We start from the raw sequence: 20,030 nt of genomic DNA, 5'->3' as shown, positions 1-20,030 counted from the left end.
GAACAAAAATATATGTAAATAGTTTAACTCATTTCCTTACACAAATTCTCCAAACATTTTCTATCAAACTCTTGTAATACCTAAAATACCTAAATATATGCTGTAGATTATACATGTATTTGAAAATTGACAGCCATTTTCCTGGGATCCAAATTTATTCCAAACACGGTGTGATATGTGATATTAGGTTCGGGACAATGTATGCATCACAAACCGCATGTAGGGCTGGATGCACTAGATAGTAACAACCGTGGGGGTCATGATTGTGGGGGGGGGGTACGAAGGGCAACGTTCGAGCTGTGGGATAGGTCGGGGCAACGTCCAAACCCCCCCCCCCCCCCACCCTCCGTTGACTCTTGGGGCCATATCTGATTCTGCGATTTTGTATTTGACGCATTGCGACTTGAAATTTTAAGTAGGCAAATTAGCAGAACTACTTGGTGTAACAAAACCATGCCACAGTGGATAGGCGTACAATGTGTATATGCATAAAGGGTGTCCCATAAGTAAGAGACGCATTTGAGTAATTGAACTTGGTCCAATAGAAATTTAAAAATTGTGTCCATTCAAATTCGTTGTAGTTAAAATCCATTAAAAGTTAAAATTTTTCTTATCTATTACTCTATCCATAAATGCCGAATTTAATCAAGATCGGTGGAAGACATTCATTATGCTGTAGAAGATACAATATAACAGATTGGCGTCATCAGATAAGCGGTTTTGGTGAAAAATCATTGGAGATTTTTCTCTTTATTTTGACCCATAGAACCCTGCCCCAGCTAACAGGGGCCTAAGCACTTTTATTATGGATATTGGAATTGAGCATTAAATTCGTATAGAATTTTTGTATATATACTTGCTCAATCAATAGCAGCACAACACGAAATTAAATAACTTCTTGATCAGCATCGTAACAGTTATTAAATTACCTGAAAGTACAAAAATACGTCAAATAACACTTGTAATAATATATTTACACTTATACTGTTTACAAGGTGGTAAATATATAATAGATGGTAAGTGGTGATTGATTTCGATTAGACATGAATTGGTAACACGAAATTCGCTTCGTGTTAACATACTCAGTTGCAATCGATAAAACATAAAATTGTCATACAAGTTTACTTACTGATTCCAAAGACCGCGAAAATCACACCCAATACATGATCTCGTGCTGATGCTAAGGAAATGAAACATCATACTGCCTTACATGCTTAAGGTGTACATACTCAAACATACAATGTATATCAAATTCACATCGAATACATGTTTATATGAGGATAAGGCTACTCAATCGTACTATTGGACCAACACAGCGTTAGCATACTTACGATCAGCTGATAGATAAAAGAATATCACTCTGATGTTATAACATTGGGTTTTACTGGATATGGTTATTTAAGCGTAACATTATATTTTCGCAATTTTCAGTTTAACACTGTGTTTAACTACTGACCAATGATAATTCTTAAACACCTCTTTTATTTTAACTGTCATAAAACCATCGGATCTTAACTAGACATCCAAATAGGCTTGCTAGGATTCAGAGCTCTTATGACATCTTGCTCCTCATATCTGCAACAAACACCTTGCTTCAATCAATGTATTCTTCGTCACTAGGGCCAAAAGTTGTTTCGGCCTGAGCCCAGTTACTAAGCCAACAAAATATTTTATCTCCGAAACTATTTTACTATATTTTTCTGAATGTCGATTATCTGTTGTATTTGTGGTGAAATGTACATTGCAACACGATGATAAACACGATCAAATCGTTATAATGATGCGATAATATATATTTGTTAATCGGGACGATTTTCTTTCGAAAAATCAGCTGACAAATTTTATAGCAATTAATGTTCAGATGATGTCCTCGTCTTAGGGACCTTTTACTTCTTCTTTCTTCGCCACAATCCTCAGATCGGGGAGTCATCAAAATTTCTCCTTCTTCATCCTCTTGGCAGCCTTTCAGCTAGCCCAATGTAAGTGTGTTCTTGTATGTATTCCTTCGTTGAGTATTATGGTCTGTTTATAAGGTGATTTTTTAGTGTTTCTACAAATGTGTTATGATTTGAAATATTTTTAATTTCGTCTGGTCGGAGATTTATGTATTTAGATCCTGTATATGTTGGGGTGTTGCTGAACTTGTTCAGTCTGTGTTTAGGCAGGTTTATATTGTTTTTGTGTCTGGTGTTGTGATTATGATATTGTGACCGGAGTGCTGGATTGGATGTTTTTGCTAGGATAATGGTTTCTAGGAGGTATTGTGAGAAAACAGTGGGGATGTTCTACATAGTGTTCTAGGTGGTGTGTCCTGCATATTGTTTGTATCACTTTCTTTTGAAGGATGAGTAATTTGTCCATATTATCAGGGAGCTCCTTTAGACCCTCAGCATGTATTAAAACAACCGTTTACGATGCTACATTACGAAAAATCATGCTGGAGTATTTTTAACGGACAATCCATTACTTCATCGATTTCTTTAGGCAGATCGATATAATTACAAATAAAATACCGAACGCCATTTTCAGCCTGTTAGAAACGACGAGGGTAGTAGTTCCATTAAAGTCAAACTATTCACTTTGCAAGCAAAATTTTCATTGATTTTAAACTAATAGATCTTGTCTATCGCCTTAGTGACGTAATATTATTAAACTATGAGAACCCTCTTCTTTCCAGATACAAAGTTTCAAACGATGTAATGTAATGTTTGATTCACAACTATAGGATGAAATTTGATTTGCTCTAAAGATATTTCTTTTCCCGTCTAAGAACGAATATTATTAAAAGATCGTATAAAAATGCAATGAAATACGTCTTCGAACATTGATGTACCTGTATTGGCTGTAATAATTCGGAAATAAATTTAAAAAGTCGTTGGTTACAAATTTAAATCAGTACCTGCCATCATCATTAATAAAAGAAAACTAGGTATATTTTGTATATAAAGAGAGAAATCGTCCGGTTTAAAAATACGAGTGAATATAGGCCTACATGCACACTTGATTGTTTAAAAAATCATATTCTATTCTGTGATGGTTCTCATTGTGAAGAACGAAAGTGCAACTATTTACTACTAATAAAATTACTCTCAGGCAGGAAACAATCTACAATGCGAATATTTGAAACTACAGTAGGCCCTACTTTACCGACCATTTGGAGTATTTCTTTCTCTTATCACCTGACGAAGAAGTCCAACTTACGGGGATCCTGATACGTGAAATCTGTCTAAACAAAAAAATTTGTTTCCCTCTTTCGTGTGATCTAAAAATGTCCGTCGCAGCGAAAACTTGTGTTTAGCTGATTGATTGTTGACGTTAAAGTTAATATTTAGTCCAGTAAACTCATTCAGACCACAGACTGACCTAAGATACAGACGAGCATCTTTTTTACGCGTTCAGCTACTGTACTTCCCTATCGCTAGCAATAGTGTAAAGACAATTATTTTTGATCTGTTTTCCAGAACCGATGTAAGCTCAATTAGATTTATAGAACCCGTCAGTACGAAATATTTATTCGAATTAAACAATTCGGGTATAGACTCCCCGTAATAATATTTTTATCTGAAATTAATTATACGATTTTTTTAGCTTCCAAGAAAAGTTAGAATTCCATGAAACTTGTCTTTTTTTCATTAACCGTTTCCTTGTTTTAAAAACTTAAATGTGTTATGAGTTAAGTAGGCCTAGTGGATGGATTTTCTTTCAATAATTTGAGCTCATGCTCCAGTTCGTGATTTCAAAATATTTGCCTCTATTTAGAAGATTTTTGAAAAGGTTAAAACAATGTCGTAATAGTAACAAGAATGTTATCAAAATGTTTAGAATGTAGTTACACATATTGTATTTGTATTAGTCTACTTCCCTTTAATACGTGTAATTAGTAAAAATTGTATAGATTGTGAAACTATTTGAACGAGAAAGATTATATTTTCTCAACGAGGCTCTGATGATGCTACAATAGTAGAACGTCGTGAAAAGTCCCGACAAACAGTGACACGAGTTTATAAGCTTATGTAAATCACAATCCAAAGTTTGTGACCGTTGTACTTTTACGTACAATACCGTAGTACTCGGAGAAAACAGGTTAACACCAGCAGGAAACTTGACTTATTTCTGGTAGCACAGATGATACCTAACACAATCTCCTTGGAAACACGTGCAGTTTAATAAGAAAACTATTGTTGACGTAAACGGGACGTTAACTGACTACTAATGGGCTGAACTAACTACCGGGCAGAGATTAACTTGTCTTTTATTGGCTCAAGACGTAACATTGCAGATTAGGAGTGTAAAAGTGAGAACAATAAACCTGAGAGTAATGTGCGCAGCTGTTCTGCATGTGACGAGGCACGCAGTCGCTGACCTACACAATGTTGTGACAACAACTGTGGTGTGCGGAAAACCCGGGAATCGTACGCGAATGTAGATATTCAGGAGTAAGCCCGTGAATTATTTTATGACTTTGGAATTGATCGAGGAATCTTTTGGTTTTGTATTTGTATAACAATTCCCGAATGATCAACAATTGTGAAAATGATTGCTAGAGACGATCACAGATTTTGACATGATTGCAGGAGATGATCATAAATGTTGACATGATCATGGTTGAATATGATACGTGTTAATTTGAACATTTTTGCAATTTAATTCATTACAGTTTTTATTCGACCATTAACAAGGTTAGAACATCGTTCTTAGCCAACTTCTCATGAATCAGCCAAACCGAATGCAACAATTCCTTAGGTATCTTCCGTAAACATTATGACATGAAAGTTTAACTATGCAATATTCCATTCTACACGGCCTAATTTGGATGAAAATTTAATGAAAACAGACAGAATTTGAAATCAGAAGAAGTCCTACATTGTCGGATGTGTAGACGGGTTAGCATTAGTGCGTTACTGTAGCGACCCCCCATTCTCTCTCTCTCTCTCTCTCTCTCTCTCTCTCTCCCTCTCTCTCTCTCTCTCTCTCGGCGAATGTTTTGATTGCGTTGTTTTGAAAGCCCCCTCCCCACTTATTGGATTTCGAAGGCCCCTACACCGGAGTTAGCATTGGGCTCTTTGGTCTCTATTCTGCACATTATAATTCGTTCCTTGTCCCTGTACAGTACTTGGGATTATGTTCCGATTCTACACACTCAAAAAATCTAATAATTTATACAGGTTAATGTAGTATATTTTTATTCACTTTGTGGTGATTGATTACTGGTGACAAGGTTTTCACAATACCAGGCCTAGTTGTATTCTTGCTTTTTCGATCATATATTTTGGACTTTGGTGGACTTTCATGGTGATACCTCTTTGTTCAGCACTTGCATGCCTATAGTGCAAATGAGGGCAAATAAACCTATAGTTATAGTTCACGTTATCAATGCCTTTTACAATTGGTGATTGGCAGGTTTTGAACCCCGATCTTCAGGAAAGAAGTCCTGCTCTATAACCAACAGACATGTCTTTTACATTTTTACTAAATTACTAAACACAAGTGCTATTATATTGACATAATTTTCATAGCTTAAACATCCTTAATGAAAACGCTACTTTTTGAATCATACATTTAACTTACCATGAAAATATCGAAGGCTCATGTTTGTGAACATTATAACAGCCTTCAGTTCACCATCAAGAGTTCAAGAACTGTCCCACTATTTAATTCGTAACGTTCTAAAAATGAGTTTTAACTTTGAAGTATCCCTCAAAATTAAGGTTGGATTAGGGCTTCCAAAAACCATACCTACGATGAAATTGCATACCCCAACCATCTATATAACATATAATTAAAGAAATATTTCTTAACAAAAGTTGATTCCTTACTAACCTACTGTTGTGTCCTGATCTTTGCTGGATAATGGATGATTTTTGTTGCAGCAATTGATTTAGGGCAAACTACTATCCACAAAGGCCATGATTGAGGAAGCCTATTATCAAAACGGTTTGATGTAGTGTCAGTTTAATTGAATTTCCCAAATTGGGAATAAGCTATCCTAGGTTTAGATACTAGGTAAGCCTTAAATGAGCAAAATAATCTTTGAAAATCTGATCAGACAAATGGACATTTTTGCTTAGTATGTAGGTTTGCTGCGGTGGGGTTAATTATATTATGATTACAGGTCAATATAAACCGTGTATAAAAATACCAAAACCAAGTCAATAAAACATCTCTTTTATATTTTAAATGCTCTAACTGAATTATTGTAGTATTGAAAAACTACTGAAACAATTGAGGATTTGTCTGTAACCAGTTTAACAAAAGCCTTTTCTTGTAAAGAGTGATAAGACTCTTGGCCTGATAATAGAATTATAACTTAAGAAACTTTATGCAACATTTATAATTTTTAAGCCTCTTCAATCTTTAAAACTTTTTAATTTTGGCTGGATATTTTTTCATAAAATTTTATCCACATTTTGTCTTAATTATATCTTAAACTTGATTCATAAACACCTTTTGCATCAACGTGAGCTGGTCTAGTGGTAGAGCGCAGGGCTTTGGAGCCCAAGGTCCCGGGTTTGAATCCCGCCAAACACCAATGGATTTTATCTATGATAATGATGCAAATTTCTAGGACTAGCCTGAAGTTATGTGTAAAACAGTTCCGAGTTAGAATCTAGCGTAATGTGAAGGTGGGACATAAAAAAAACTCTCGAATTTTAAGTTTACATGTTAAATTTTCTATTCTAATAATTCTATAAGTCTTTCATATTTTCAATTTGATTCATGTTCAACATAAAAAATCCATTTGTATTCTATTCTTCAATATGGAAGAGTTATGGGGTTTTGCATTAGAAGTTAGAGCTTAAAAAGTTTTACTTTTTAACCTAAAATTTTTAAGGTTGCTGTGTAGTAAGAAGAAGACAATTAATTGTTGGAGACTACGGGTGTTTTGCTGTGATTGCAATGTATAATCATTAATATTTCCGTGATCGCTTAAGGCAATCAAGGTGTTTATGTGATCGCAAGAGAAATAGAGTATTTTTGATCGTGAGAGCATTATATAATCATTTACATCCATAAAAATACGTTGTTTGAATTTGAATCCATTTTTACTGCATTCTCCAGCTGCTCTGAAAAAATTAATAATCCAAACAGCGTCCCTATTAGTTGATATTGAAGGGACTCTGGTTTTTAAGCCTCGTTCACACGGGGCGAGTTTACAAGCTACTCGCCAGTGTGTTAGAAGCCGGCGAGTCGGCGAGTGTGCTAGTATTTGTTCACACGGAGCTTGTCCACTTGCCAACTCGCAGAGGTGTAGAAAGACGTCGGCGAGTGCGCTTGTAGTCTTTTACACGATGCTTTTTCCACACACTCAGTAGCTAGTTTGAACCAAATCCTCAGACATCTTTGAATAACATGCGCACAAGCACAAGCAACTGTGTTCACACTGGGCTACTTTTCGGCAGGAGGACTGGGTAAAGTAGCGGCAGCGTCAACTTTTTCCAGAGCTTTTTTACAAGCAGCTTTTGAGCGAGTTCGTCGTTCACACTGAGCTATTTTACTAGCTGCGTGTAAAAAAGCCGGCGAGTAGCTTGTAAACTCGCACCGTGTGAACGAGGCTTTACATTTGCTTATTTTGACAATTTCACCAGTCAAAATACCACATGTAGTTTGGTCAAGTTGTAGTTGGTTGCTTGATTAGCCGCGCTATGTTTATAAATATTTATTTATCTGTTGCAGCAATGTCTCACGAGTTTGCGGACACCGGCCGCAACACTACGTTGTCCCAAGGAGACCCATTGTTGCTGCCTTGTACCATAGACTCTGTACCTGCCGCTGACGTTTCTTGGCTGAAGGACTCACAGCCTCTTCCCAAAGATCCCAGGTATACGTCTTTAAAGTTCGTAATTCCCTGTATCAGCTTGGTGTCTAAATTTGATTAAGTAATGCGACAGCAATAAAATCACAAACACAAGTAGGCATAAGCATGACTCATCTGAGCTTTGCTATAGAGTGTCTCATTTTTCCCTCGACCATCTTTGTATTTGGTTGCAATAGCGGCACAATGAAGAGATGCCCCATTAGCTCTTTCTTATATTTTGTGCCGTGATTAGTGTTACTATTGACTTTTGTACACTGAAGTAAATCTTCATCGACCAGCTTTTACGGGACGGTTTTTACTCAGGTTATCGTGCTAACAGACATATATTAAACAAATATACATATAACGTGTTTAATGGTATGGATGTAGATATGCGGAATGAAAAAAAAGTCCCGGGACAGTTAAATATTTCACAATCTATGCTTAAATTTAAGATTTTCTTCTGACTCCTAGGTGATCGTCCCCCTGAGGAGTTAGCGTATCACTAAATAATGTGTTAAAATGGTTTTAGTCCTCAGTAACTTTGTACCAAGTTTGACAGTATATAGCATTGATATATTGATAACATTTTGAAATATTTAACTGTCCCGGGACATTTTTCCACCCTGTATACATACGGTATATTCAGTGGAACCACGTTAACAAGACACTCAAAAACAAGTTGTCCTTGAAGAGCAATTTTCAAATACCCTAGAATTTATTTTACCCCTAATCACATTGCCTACCTCGATAAGAAGTCAACCTTGATAACAAGTCTTATTTAATCATGGTGAAGCCTTACCATGAGACCTACGTACGGTAATAGCTTAAATTCGCTCAAACAAGAACTGTCATATGTACAGTGTCTAATAATGTTACTATCACTCTTATATAAGTCTTAAAAAACAAGTAGGCCTATATGTTAAATATAAATGCATTTAACGATGTAAGATTAAAAAGACAAGCAAAATCAAAAATAACTGTAGTCTATAGTTAGGATTCTTAATTATTTCCCTAGTAAATGTTTATCTTTTAATGGCCTTTCAAGTTGACACAAATCCAACCTAAAGAAAGCAAGCTTAGCTTTTAAGATTATTAAGATAATCTCTTGATGGTTCAACTTTAAAACTATTTTTGTTTGGATTGTCAATTTTCAGATTTTTTACCAAAGTTTTGTATTAACCTGCCAAATCAACTTTAGTGTAGTTTTAATGCTCAGGACAATTTTTTTTTACAAAATAGTACTAAGAATTGCTTAGCTTATCCTGTGAAAAGTTTCAATTTTATGAAAGTTTAAAATTAACAGTTTTAATACGGTTTTATTGAAGTCACCTTTTAGTTTCTCGTTTTATATCCAAACACACTTTTAAATTTTTTCATTCTAGTTCAACATGAGCTACAGGATAGCTTAGGTTGTGAAATATATTTCAATTAAGTTTAACCGCTTGCAATTGAGATCTTGGATATAATTTCTAAAACCCACTTGAATTTGCAGTAATAACCAGACATACCTGAATCTTGCAGAGTTATTCAACTGTTATTCAAATCTTTCATGTTTTGACCTATGCCTTAAATGCTCAACGAAGAGCAAAGGGAGCATCTTTAAAATCCACCAAATAATGAGAGCATTAAGTTTATGTGATGGTAAAATGCAGCTTTGGTGTTATATCAAAGGTTTACAAAACTAAAATAACACATAGGGTCATATGGGTTATTAATGTTACCTAAATTTTTTCAGGCACCTAATACTCAACAATGGAACGCTCATAATAAACCAACTACGGAATGAAGACGAAGGAAACTATAGGTCAGTATTCAAAACAAATTTACCTAACTACCGCTACCAGGTTTGAAATTTATTGATTTAATCAACATTTAGATGTTATAGTATGAGTTATTTGTTTTTAGTGTGATAAATTTATGTTTTGATTTATTATATTGTTGTAAAATAACATTTACAATATGTTTATAATCTTGCTTGTTCCCTACCTTACAGAAAAACCACAAAAACAATTCTGTAGTCCTAAACGTAGTATTTGTCTGTTTAAGAATGTATAGGCTGTTTGTGTTTCCATATATAGATATAATCTGATGGAAGTAAGACTTCTAAATCATCCATTGGGGCAACTTTAAATGCTAGTGCAATAAATTATGGTCCTCAAGGACAACATGAACTCGTTTTTGATGCACCATCAAAAAACTGATATTAACATTTTTCTCCAGAGTTTTAGTCCTGGAATAACTAACTTACTTAATCTGAAATCCCTTGGACTTGTATAACCAGTTTCACATTTTTATTCCTAAAACAAATTCTCAATTTTGTTTGAACAAAGGGGTTTAGATGGAAAATTGTCATGTTTTTTTAGATATTTATGTCCAATACCAATAAAACCTATGAATTGTCAAGTCCTTAGCACACTTACACTTCGGACACCTTGTGTTTTTTCTCCTTTATCTTTTAAGAGTGGATTCAAAGGTTTGAGTTTATGTTCAACCAATTTAACCCCTGATTTATGCTCAATACCAACATTCCTATGAACAATCAAGTCACATACACACACACACATTCTTTCTCCACCTTGACACAAGGGATGTTTTAATTATTAGAAAGTCTAAACTTAGAAGGATTTTCCAGAGCAATTAAACGTCTTGGCAAGTTATTTAAGATTTTCGGACCAATATATTGTGATAACTGGAACATTTTTAAATTGTGAGCTACAGGTTTGACAATATTCTCATTTCTGGTATTGTAATTACGCTTAGTTTGGGTCTCGCTAAAAGTGCGCAGATTTTATGAACCCAGCATGTTATTTAAAAAATATAGTGATCATAAAAAGTTAGAAAAAAGTTTAGTTGACAATTTTGAAAAAGTTGTTTACTAGGAGTTCTAGGAGGATCATTGCCAATCATTCGTAATACTTTTTTTGTAATTTAGAAATCTTTTTTGAATAAGGAGAGTTACCCCAGATCTTAATCACTAATTTAAATTACTAAACATTTTAATATTTTTATAAGGTTTAGAATTTTGTGTTCTAATGTGATGTATATACTCCATGTTTTGAGTGTGATTTATGTATTTCTGTAGCTGTGTGGCCGTCAACACCCTACTAGGCAAGTCCCGTCCCAGCAGCTCTGTCAGCGTAAAGGTTGTTCCTCGGCTAGACCCGGCCCCTCTGGAGATCCTACGACCCGCCGCGCAACAGACCTACGTCAACTGGACCCAGGGAGCTAATGTTTCTCTGGTGTGTGTTGCCCAGGGGACTCCTCCCCCTTTGGTCAAATGGACCAAGCAGCTTCTAGGTGGGTCAAGTTTTATATGTTCAATGACTTTTTTACCACACTACACAGTGAGCAGATAGGATCGGTAAAATCAGTTTAAGTCCAGTAAAAACTATTTCAGTGCGATAAATAATTGACTATTGGATACTAAAGTAGACATCCCATTTATATGGACCAGTTGTCGTCAATTTTTTACTTAAAAAGACCTTAGTTGTGTGAGTCGGTCTCAGAATGTGCTAGTGTCTAAAATTCTATTTTCTACCTTATTATTTTTTTGCTGACCAAGTTGATGGGCCATAACAGCTGCTATAGTACAATAAGTTATTCCACCACTTTGACTTGGTATAAAGGTTTGTCAAATCGACAGGAAATAGTAATTTAGACCAGCACAATCTGTCGGTGGCTCACATTAACTAGGGCGATTTTTATAGAAACACTTTAAAAACTTTAACATGGGGATGGAACATCTAAATGTATAAATAGTCAACAGGTAAATTTACCAAACACTCAAAAAAACATTGTATGTGAGTTTCTTTAACAAACAGGCTTTCAACAAAGATGCATAATAAATATAGACCGGTTTGAACAGGCATATTGCACTCAATGTCGGAGGTTGAGAAAGTTTCCTTTTAGAACAAGTTATAAATTCTGGTTAGTTGTTGTTGAAAACATTTATATAACAAACAATCTTGGAATTGTTTGTGTATTTTTTTACTTTCAACATGTTTCCAAATGTTCTATTAATATTTTCCAAGTCATCTAACCTCTCCACTAATCTGAATTTTGGGTTTGGATCATGTAACAGATACTGTTTTGTATTTATTATGACTTTGTAGCCGGTTTAGACCATGTAATGGATACTGTATTTACTATCAAAATTTTGCAAGGAAACTAAATGTTAACTGAATGTTGCAGATCAGAGCAGTGTGATGGTGTCCAACGTATCAGAAGGAGTCAGCATCCTGAAGATAGAAGGGGTTACTGCCTCTCATGCTGGGGTCTATTTGTGTGTGGCCTCTCATGACAAGAAGCTCACTACGGTCTCTGTCACCAAGGTAAGGGAAATGTAAATAGTACAAGAGTTAACGAAAAACAAACATCTCTAATCAAGAGTTAGGGTAAAATTGGTAAAGGAGAATGTGTGATGACGTCATGTATCATGTGACGTGTATTCGCAGTTTTAAAATATATGTCTGACGCAGCAGACACAAATGTATTTTTACCATGAAAATTACATAAGATACTACGGTTAAAAAGTTAGTTCACTTCAGCAAAAGTACTGTACTTTCAAATTGTAATCTTAGGTATCATACTATTAGAAACAATATTTTGGTTACCGGTATTTATACAGATGGACAGGTCCTGAAATTTCTAGAAATTTGGAAAAAATATATTTCCGATCTTTAGGTGTTCTCAGGACAGGATTTTTTCCAACTCAGTGATTTAGGTAAGGGACTTGGTCCGCCCTGATTCAATCAAACGGTGATCTTGCTGTGATTGCGAGTGACCATATCTCCGTGAACGCGGGAGACAATCAAAATTTCATGGCTATTGCGGGAGACGATGACGATGTCTCAACAATTGCGGAACATGTTTAGGATTTCACCCATATAGTAGCATACTATGATTATGTCTCTGAACTACAGGAGGTAAAAGCGATATTGCTAGGATAAGGGATTTTATTTGTGATAGCATAGAACAGTTTAGCCTAATAAAGACTAAAATTTTCATATGTCTCTGAACTGCAGGAGATAACAGGGATAGTGCTAGAATAAGGAATTTTATTTGTGATGGCATAGAACAGTTTAGCCTAATAATGTGCAACAATTTTCAAACAAATAAATGATTCCCTTGATGAATGGGAAGAAAAAAACCGTCCCAAAAACAAAGAGGGAAATAAATCTGTATCAGCCCTGTTCTTACTGTATGACCCCGTCCATTCCTAGTTGGGTTGGTAACCGTTGTTTGTTCCCGCAGCAAGTGACGGTGGAGCAGGTGTTGCGGCCGCCAGTTATAACCAAGAGACCAAAGTCGCAGGAGTTCCCCACTGCCAAGACAGTGAGATTCCAATGCGAGGCAGACGGCAACCCTCCCCCAGACATCATGTGGTATAGAGACGGGCAGAAACTGCACATCAATGGTAGGAGTCTGGTCACATAGCATCACACTAACAGTTAAGAATTGTTGAAGTTGTTAATCCAATGCATCAGGGCCAAATTTGTGTTCCTAGTTGTGAAAACGTCATGTACAGATTGTGTGAACAAATGTCTTGTACTGTTATTTCAACAGTTATTTACTGTTGGATTAATTCAAGAATTTTTTGTCATGGATGAATACCAGTGTTTCTGAGTACTAAAAGAGTAAGAGTGGTTTTTTGTTTTAGTTGTAAGATTATATCATTAGTTGTTAGATTGGTGAAGTTGTAGTTTATATAATTTATTTCATTATTTTTTCATTGTTCTAAAATTTTTGTTTAGTATTATTGTCTGGACGTTTGTCAATGCTATGTAAACTAGTTAGTTTGCTGTGGCAATAAAGTCATGAGTTATGATTTCTAACGTGCTCTTAGCAACAAATATATCCATCCTGGGTTAAATCTAACGAATAATCTTTTACTTAACATTCATACCCTGGTTAGGATGTACAAACCTAATCTAATTTCCTAACCCTTTTATCCCCAAGTTTACGAACTATACATCTGAATCTGTTTGTCTGTTTAGGCCGTATCAAGCTGAGGAAGGAGCTAGTAGTGAGCAACACAGTCAGCAACGACAGCGGAGTTTATCAGTGTGTAGCCTCAAACAGCGAGGGAGTGGCGTGGGCCGCAGCGAGGCTACTGGTGAATGTGTCACGCGACCAGCCGAGGCCGCCCACGCGAGTGTCGTGCGTGCCTGTGTCTACGACAGCTGTGCAGCTTTCGTGGGAACAACCGTCGAATGCTGGCCTCAAGGCTTTCACCATCCATTATCTGCCCACAGGTAGGGTAGAGAACATGAATTTAATTGTTTAAAGAATTGTTGCAGACACTTTCCATCAATAGTACTGAAGAGTTATTGTTTAACCAATTCAAACCAACCAAGGAAAGATCAAATAAGCAGAAAGTTTAGCTCCATAAAACAGTCTAAAAATCTTTAAACATGTATTAAATACTCAAATTACATTTGTTTGTTTTCCACTATACAATCATCACAAAAATTATACAATAAACACAATTACTCTAACTATCAAATTTGAGATAGTGCTACTCATTCACAGTTTTTATGTTTGCAACACAATTTGAGACCTGAAGAGTAGCATAGCGATTTGCAGGTATAAAGAGTTCACAAACTGTGTGTTACGCAGAGTGCAAAAATCTGAAAGTACATTTGAATTCAGATCTCTTAAACCTGACTCGTATCTTCTGAATACAGGTAATGATTGCAAAAGACATTGTCTTGACGTATCTGCTCCCATGTACAGTCATATTACACGGAACTAGCGGGCGACTTCATGGTACCAAGTCGGAGAATTCAATTTGGAGATCGGATTATCAAGACTGTACTTTAAAACAAAATAACTAGTGATGTAAAATGTCCATAGCAATCCTTTAAACATCATGATTGAACATTACATGATTAAATGTAATAGTGAGGAAAGTTATAATGGAAAACTACTTTTTATTTACTCAGAAATGATGCAATCATTTCGGCAGTGTGAGCTTGTTGAATTACTAATCCGATCTGTAAAAATTTGTTGTTGACAAATTATATTTTACTATAGACACCCATTCAAACATTGTAAGACAAAACTGTTGTCATGTTGTCAAAACTAAAAAAGTCAGAACCATCATAGATAAAAACTACACTAAAACCACCTAAAACCAAACCACACACATGATGTGTGCAAGATAAATAAACTAAAGTATTAAACAGTAAAGAAATTTAGTTACAACATCTCTATATATTGAAGAGCGCTAGACAATCATTTAGAGATTTGTTTGTTTACGTTTGAATATCGGCCATGGACGTAGTGGTTCAAGTCCATGAGTCATACTTAAGTGGCTCTCCAAACCATCTCAAGTCTGAACCAAAATTATTTAACAAAAGGGAATTGAATACTCTATTGCTAGTGTTAAATAACACATTGTTGTTAGACTAATGGTTTATTGATACATTACATTATGATGAATGTGAAATTGTATAAATGTTGATAAATAATAATACATATATACACACCGGGTGTCCCATAATACTCCCCCCTGGTTAATTTTTAAACGGTTACATGTATTCAAACGAGCTTCGATACACTTTACTATGGCAATGTAAAGTACTTTTTGGGGGTATTTTGAAATTCACCCCCTACCCCCAAATATGGGTTGCTGGGAATAACTTAAAATTTTTAAATAGTAACCCCTATCAAGTATCACATAATTTTAAACAATAATTTTGAAGGTCATTGGTTAAAAAAATATCGTCGAAAACCAGAGGTCTCTATCTCAACCCATTACAGAATGGCGGACATTTTTTATTTTTCATCAGCCTGAGAGAGCAAATGTAAACATATACAACAATATCCCCTATTAGAGTTTTTATGGGTTGTACCAGGGAAACTAAACTCATTATTATTTTAACAACACTCTGAATACTCAAAGATTTGGTTTTTTTGTTGTAGGCTATAATGTAGTTTCAAGGGCTGAATTTGGGTTTATGAGACAAAAAATGTCACAGCCTTTACTTTATGCTATTGAGTCTATAGCATATTTATTTGAGTGTGAAGAGGTTAGTTTTTATACTGAATTACATTTAAACTATGTCTAAATCAAACGAACATGTTAAAATTAAAATAACTATTCATTTAGAACTAGAGTTAACCTACTAAAACATTATACCTTATTTGTTTACCGTGTAGATCATCTCCATTTTCAATTTGCCACGTTTAATTACATTTTTAAGCCAATTTCTCTTCAGTAGACGTCCCCTCTTTATTCTTAATTTAATTAACAATAATTTCTAAACAGACGAACAATCAATATTGAAAATATCTACAATTTAATTATGTTCAATAACAAACTCATGATAATGTTTAACATATCAGCTGCTGACCAGCATTGTTGCGAGTTGCGAATATTCTGGTGCCACATTGGTAAAGTATTCCACGGTTTTGAACAGTTGTAATTATCGCATTGTTTGATAAAAAAATACCCCATACATAACCAATATTAACTGGTATTTAGGGGAATGTCATCGTCTTTTGTACTGTATTTAGTAATTTGCCACTATACTGTAGATAGTTTGTTACAAGCATATGTTTCAATTAATTTATTTACATTTGCGTAAAACTGTCATGGCTACCTAGCTTTCCATAAGACCAATGTTGAATATATCTAAATTTCATTTAAAGTTTTGTGACAAAAAACAATTTTTTTCAGAGCAGTGTTTAGCATGGATTGGATATTGTTTTTAGCCTGAAAATAAGATATCCTTAACAATTTACATGAAATCATAGGATTAAAATTCATTGTGTAGCCCCTGAACTGTTGAATAGACTAAAAATTAAGGTACATACCTTCACGTCCACAGTTCATATATGTATGGTTAAACCCACTACATGTTTCGCCTATACATAGGCATTGTCAAGTGGTCCTTCAAGAACGTTTCGTCCATTGTAGACTCGTCAAAAAACATTTAAATAGATACACAAAACACGATACATTGTACGAAACATTTAACACTTAGTAGGCCTACTATTTACCGGTCGCGGTACGGAGGCAGACTGGCTGGAATTATGTAAATCATAGGAGCCGTTTTTGAAACTATTGTGCGCAAACATTACTCGTATTATAGTATGGATTGTAATATTTTTCCAAAATATTATTGGCTGACTAAACATCGTTGTACTATATTGTGACCATTCCCCAGATGGAGGGGAGGAGCGGATGATGGTAGTTGAGATGATCAAAGGGAAAGTTAACCAGAGTCTAACTGTGGACAAGTTGCCTCCGTACACCAACTACACCTTCTACGTCAGGTCCTACAACAGCAACGCTGCTTCCGACAACAGTGAGGAGGTTGTCTGTCAGACGGGTCAAAGTGGTGAGTCTGACATTCTCCACACTTACCTTTTAGGATCATGTTATAAAAAATCATTTAGTACCTGCTTGAGTAGAAATGTTTTTTTTTATTTCTTCCAGTTTTAAGGTTGATGAGTTGTATAACAATTCACGCAAAACTGGTTCTACAACGTCTGTGAACTTTATAAGATTAAAAAATAATTTATAAAATAAACAATCATAAATTAAAATTAAAGATCTTTTAGGGCTTTAAGCTCTATAATTTTATTTCACTACTGCGACATTTGACGTTTAATGTTTAAGTTCTCACTAAATTCTTCAAATGTAAGGTTTTTCTTCTACTTAAAGACGATGATGATGTCTCTGTGACTGCAGAAAATCTTCCTGGTTGTACTGTGATTGCAGGAGTTGTTCATGGTTTTCTGTGATCAGCGAAGACATAACATTGTTACAGCCATCATAGAAGATGATGCATAATTTTTTTTTACTGATTGTAGGATAACAAATCAATACTTTCCAAATCAACCTTGTTTTGTCATGATGCGATTTCAGGCTAGAGAGTCTGGCCCACAGATCCTATTCAGGTAAATGTACTATCCTAAAAAAAATTCTTCAAACCATTGTACTCTGTTACACCCTTTTGCACCAAATGGTTGGAGTAACCTCAAACATGAATGTTGCAGTGCCGCAATCTATTCCCGTGACGAGAGTGACGGCGCAAGGACCCATGACAGTCCAAGTGGAGTGGGATCCACTGTCTCCTCACGTGGCTCAGGGTCAGGTGACCCAGTACAAGGTGCAGTGGAGGCGCAAACACCATCCAACCATCCACGTGGATCAGGTGCCAGGAGATATCAACACCTACGTCATCACAGGTAACAATAGACAATCATCTTTATTCACATAGTGCACAAGTTATTTCTTTTGATTATTGTAGTTTTTGTTACGTATGAGGTTACCGTAGATGTGCCAGAGTACACAACCACTTCATTTTGTGTTGGCAAATATTTTGTGTGTAAAAATCAAAACAACAAACTTCAAAGGTAGAAGTAAAATATTTCCACATAAAGAATGATAAAAAAAAATTGATATTCCTATTCATAACTGTATTGTATTAGGGTACTGTAGTTTTACTGGAGTACGCAATTTTGACAGCATATGTTTGATGTATGTATGGTTTGAGATTGCCTGATCCATATAAAGCTCTTCGATTTGTGGAGAAATTTCCACCCACACTGAAAAATTTTACAACTGTCAGTTTGCTTCCTACGCTCTTTACTGATGTTACTGCGTTCTGCCTATCAGAAGACTTCATTTGAATCAAGATGTCTCCAACTGCAACATTACATCAAAAATTGTTTATTGAAACGTCAAAAACTAAAAAAAAATGTGGGTGTGTCCTCCAGTACTTCTACAGTATCCAAATTCATTACAGCTGGGAGAAAGTGTGTGTATCAAAATGTTAAAATAATCTTGTCTTGCGAGAAAAGATCTCACTTCAAATCTTTTAGTCTGTAGATTATTTTTCTTTGGAAATTTTGGGGAAAATAAAATGGTCCAGTCAGGAAAATAATACGTATTGACTTCAGTTATGGTAAGCAGGGCTAAGTTGTTCCCTTTGTATTTCAAATAATTTATAAAAATTAGAGTATTGAAGCTAAATAGATTGCTTTTCCAAGAAAGTGCTGACGTTTTTCATGGTTGTAGGGCTGATACCAAATACGGAGTATGAAGTGAGAGTGCAAGCCGCCACAGTGAAGGGATGGCCAAGCCTGACTGAACACGAGATGCCTTGGACCTCGGTAGTGACTCCGCCACAACCCTCCATATCTCCCCTGCTGCCCCCACCTACAGTACAGCTGACTGTCATCAACTCTACCACAATACAGGTATAGTCAAGGATTTAGTTAACTCAGAAAGCCCTTTAGGATGCAAATTAACTTGTTCGCTACCGACAATTATTTTGAGCTTTTGAGTATCATTACGTCACACGTGTATAACACTTGTGTTGCTTGTGTACATTGTATCAACATATGTTCTGGCCTATGGCATATGGCATATGGTTCGTCTATTGGGTCTGATGATGATTGGAGTGTCCAATTGAAATCGATCACCATTTAACAACTATCATATGTATTTACCATCTTGTGAATCAACAGTTTAAGTGTAAATATATTATTACTACAGTAGACCCCCTCTTAACCGACCCTAATGGGACCGGACCTAGGTCGGATAACTCAAGAGGTCGGATAAAACGGACAATCCCTATAAAATCATAACATAAGGAAGTGCTATTCATTTGGAATTATATAATCATTATTTTGGAATCATAATTGCATTATTTTTTAAATAAACTACTCTTATCTCCTTTTTCCTATTGATAGAAAAGTCACAAATAAACACAAAACACGGTTAAGTCAAATAGGCCTACTTTCAGTGGAATATATTATAATGCTAGGCAAGAGTCAATAAAATTCCTATTTTAATAACTTTAGTACTGTAATTTATTAATTGATGCTTTACAAATCCATCGTAATGAGGTACAGAACCTTTTGTCAAAATTAAAGATACAAGCAAACCATTTTGTTACAAGACAGGACGTTTATTTATAGCTTCTCACTGGAGGCTCGAGGCACAAAAACTATCTTGACCTTGGAGTTGTTAACCACCCTTCCCTGCCCTCCCAACAAGTTGCGTTGTTTGTTTACTCCAGCGATAAGATAATCAGTTCTCAAAATCGTAACACACTTTATGATGTTATAAAATTGCCGCACAGATAACGAACAGATCAGATGCGCTCGAGCTACGAACGATGATGACAAACTGACGATAGGCTGTGCTATATTTTTTGTGATCAACACAAAATAACTTATTCTTAGTCATATCCTGTGGAGATAAGCGTATGGT

General features: G+C 35.4%; 1 protein-coding gene across 1 annotated transcript in view; it reads left to right on the top strand.

Annotated features, from left to right (window-relative positions):
* LOC128998127 (protogenin B-like) overlaps positions 1-20,030 on the top strand; it is a 145,511-nt gene that overhangs the window by 115,388 nt on the left and 10,093 nt on the right. Inside the window, exons 4-12 of the mRNA XM_054424126.1 lie at positions 7,675-7,819; positions 9,534-9,602; positions 10,881-11,095; positions 11,990-12,129; positions 13,052-13,214; positions 13,795-14,052; positions 16,972-17,145; positions 17,807-17,998; positions 18,831-19,012. Of these exons, the coding sequence (XP_054280101.1) occupies positions 7,675-7,819; positions 9,534-9,602; positions 10,881-11,095; positions 11,990-12,129; positions 13,052-13,214; positions 13,795-14,052; positions 16,972-17,145; positions 17,807-17,998; positions 18,831-19,012 (1,538 nt within the window). The remainder of the gene's footprint in view (positions 1-7,674; positions 7,820-9,533; positions 9,603-10,880; positions 11,096-11,989; positions 12,130-13,051; positions 13,215-13,794; positions 14,053-16,971; positions 17,146-17,806; positions 17,999-18,830; positions 19,013-20,030) is intronic.

This window comes from Macrosteles quadrilineatus, unplaced genomic scaffold, assembly GCF_028750875.1.
Source record: "Macrosteles quadrilineatus isolate MER2022 unplaced genomic scaffold, UCM_ALF_1.0 Scaffold_7__1_contigs__length_78375512, whole genome shotgun sequence".
NCBI classification, from domain to species: Eukaryota; Metazoa; Arthropoda; class Insecta; order Hemiptera; family Cicadellidae; genus Macrosteles; species Macrosteles quadrilineatus.
This window is presented reverse-complemented; position numbering and strand designations above follow the sequence as displayed.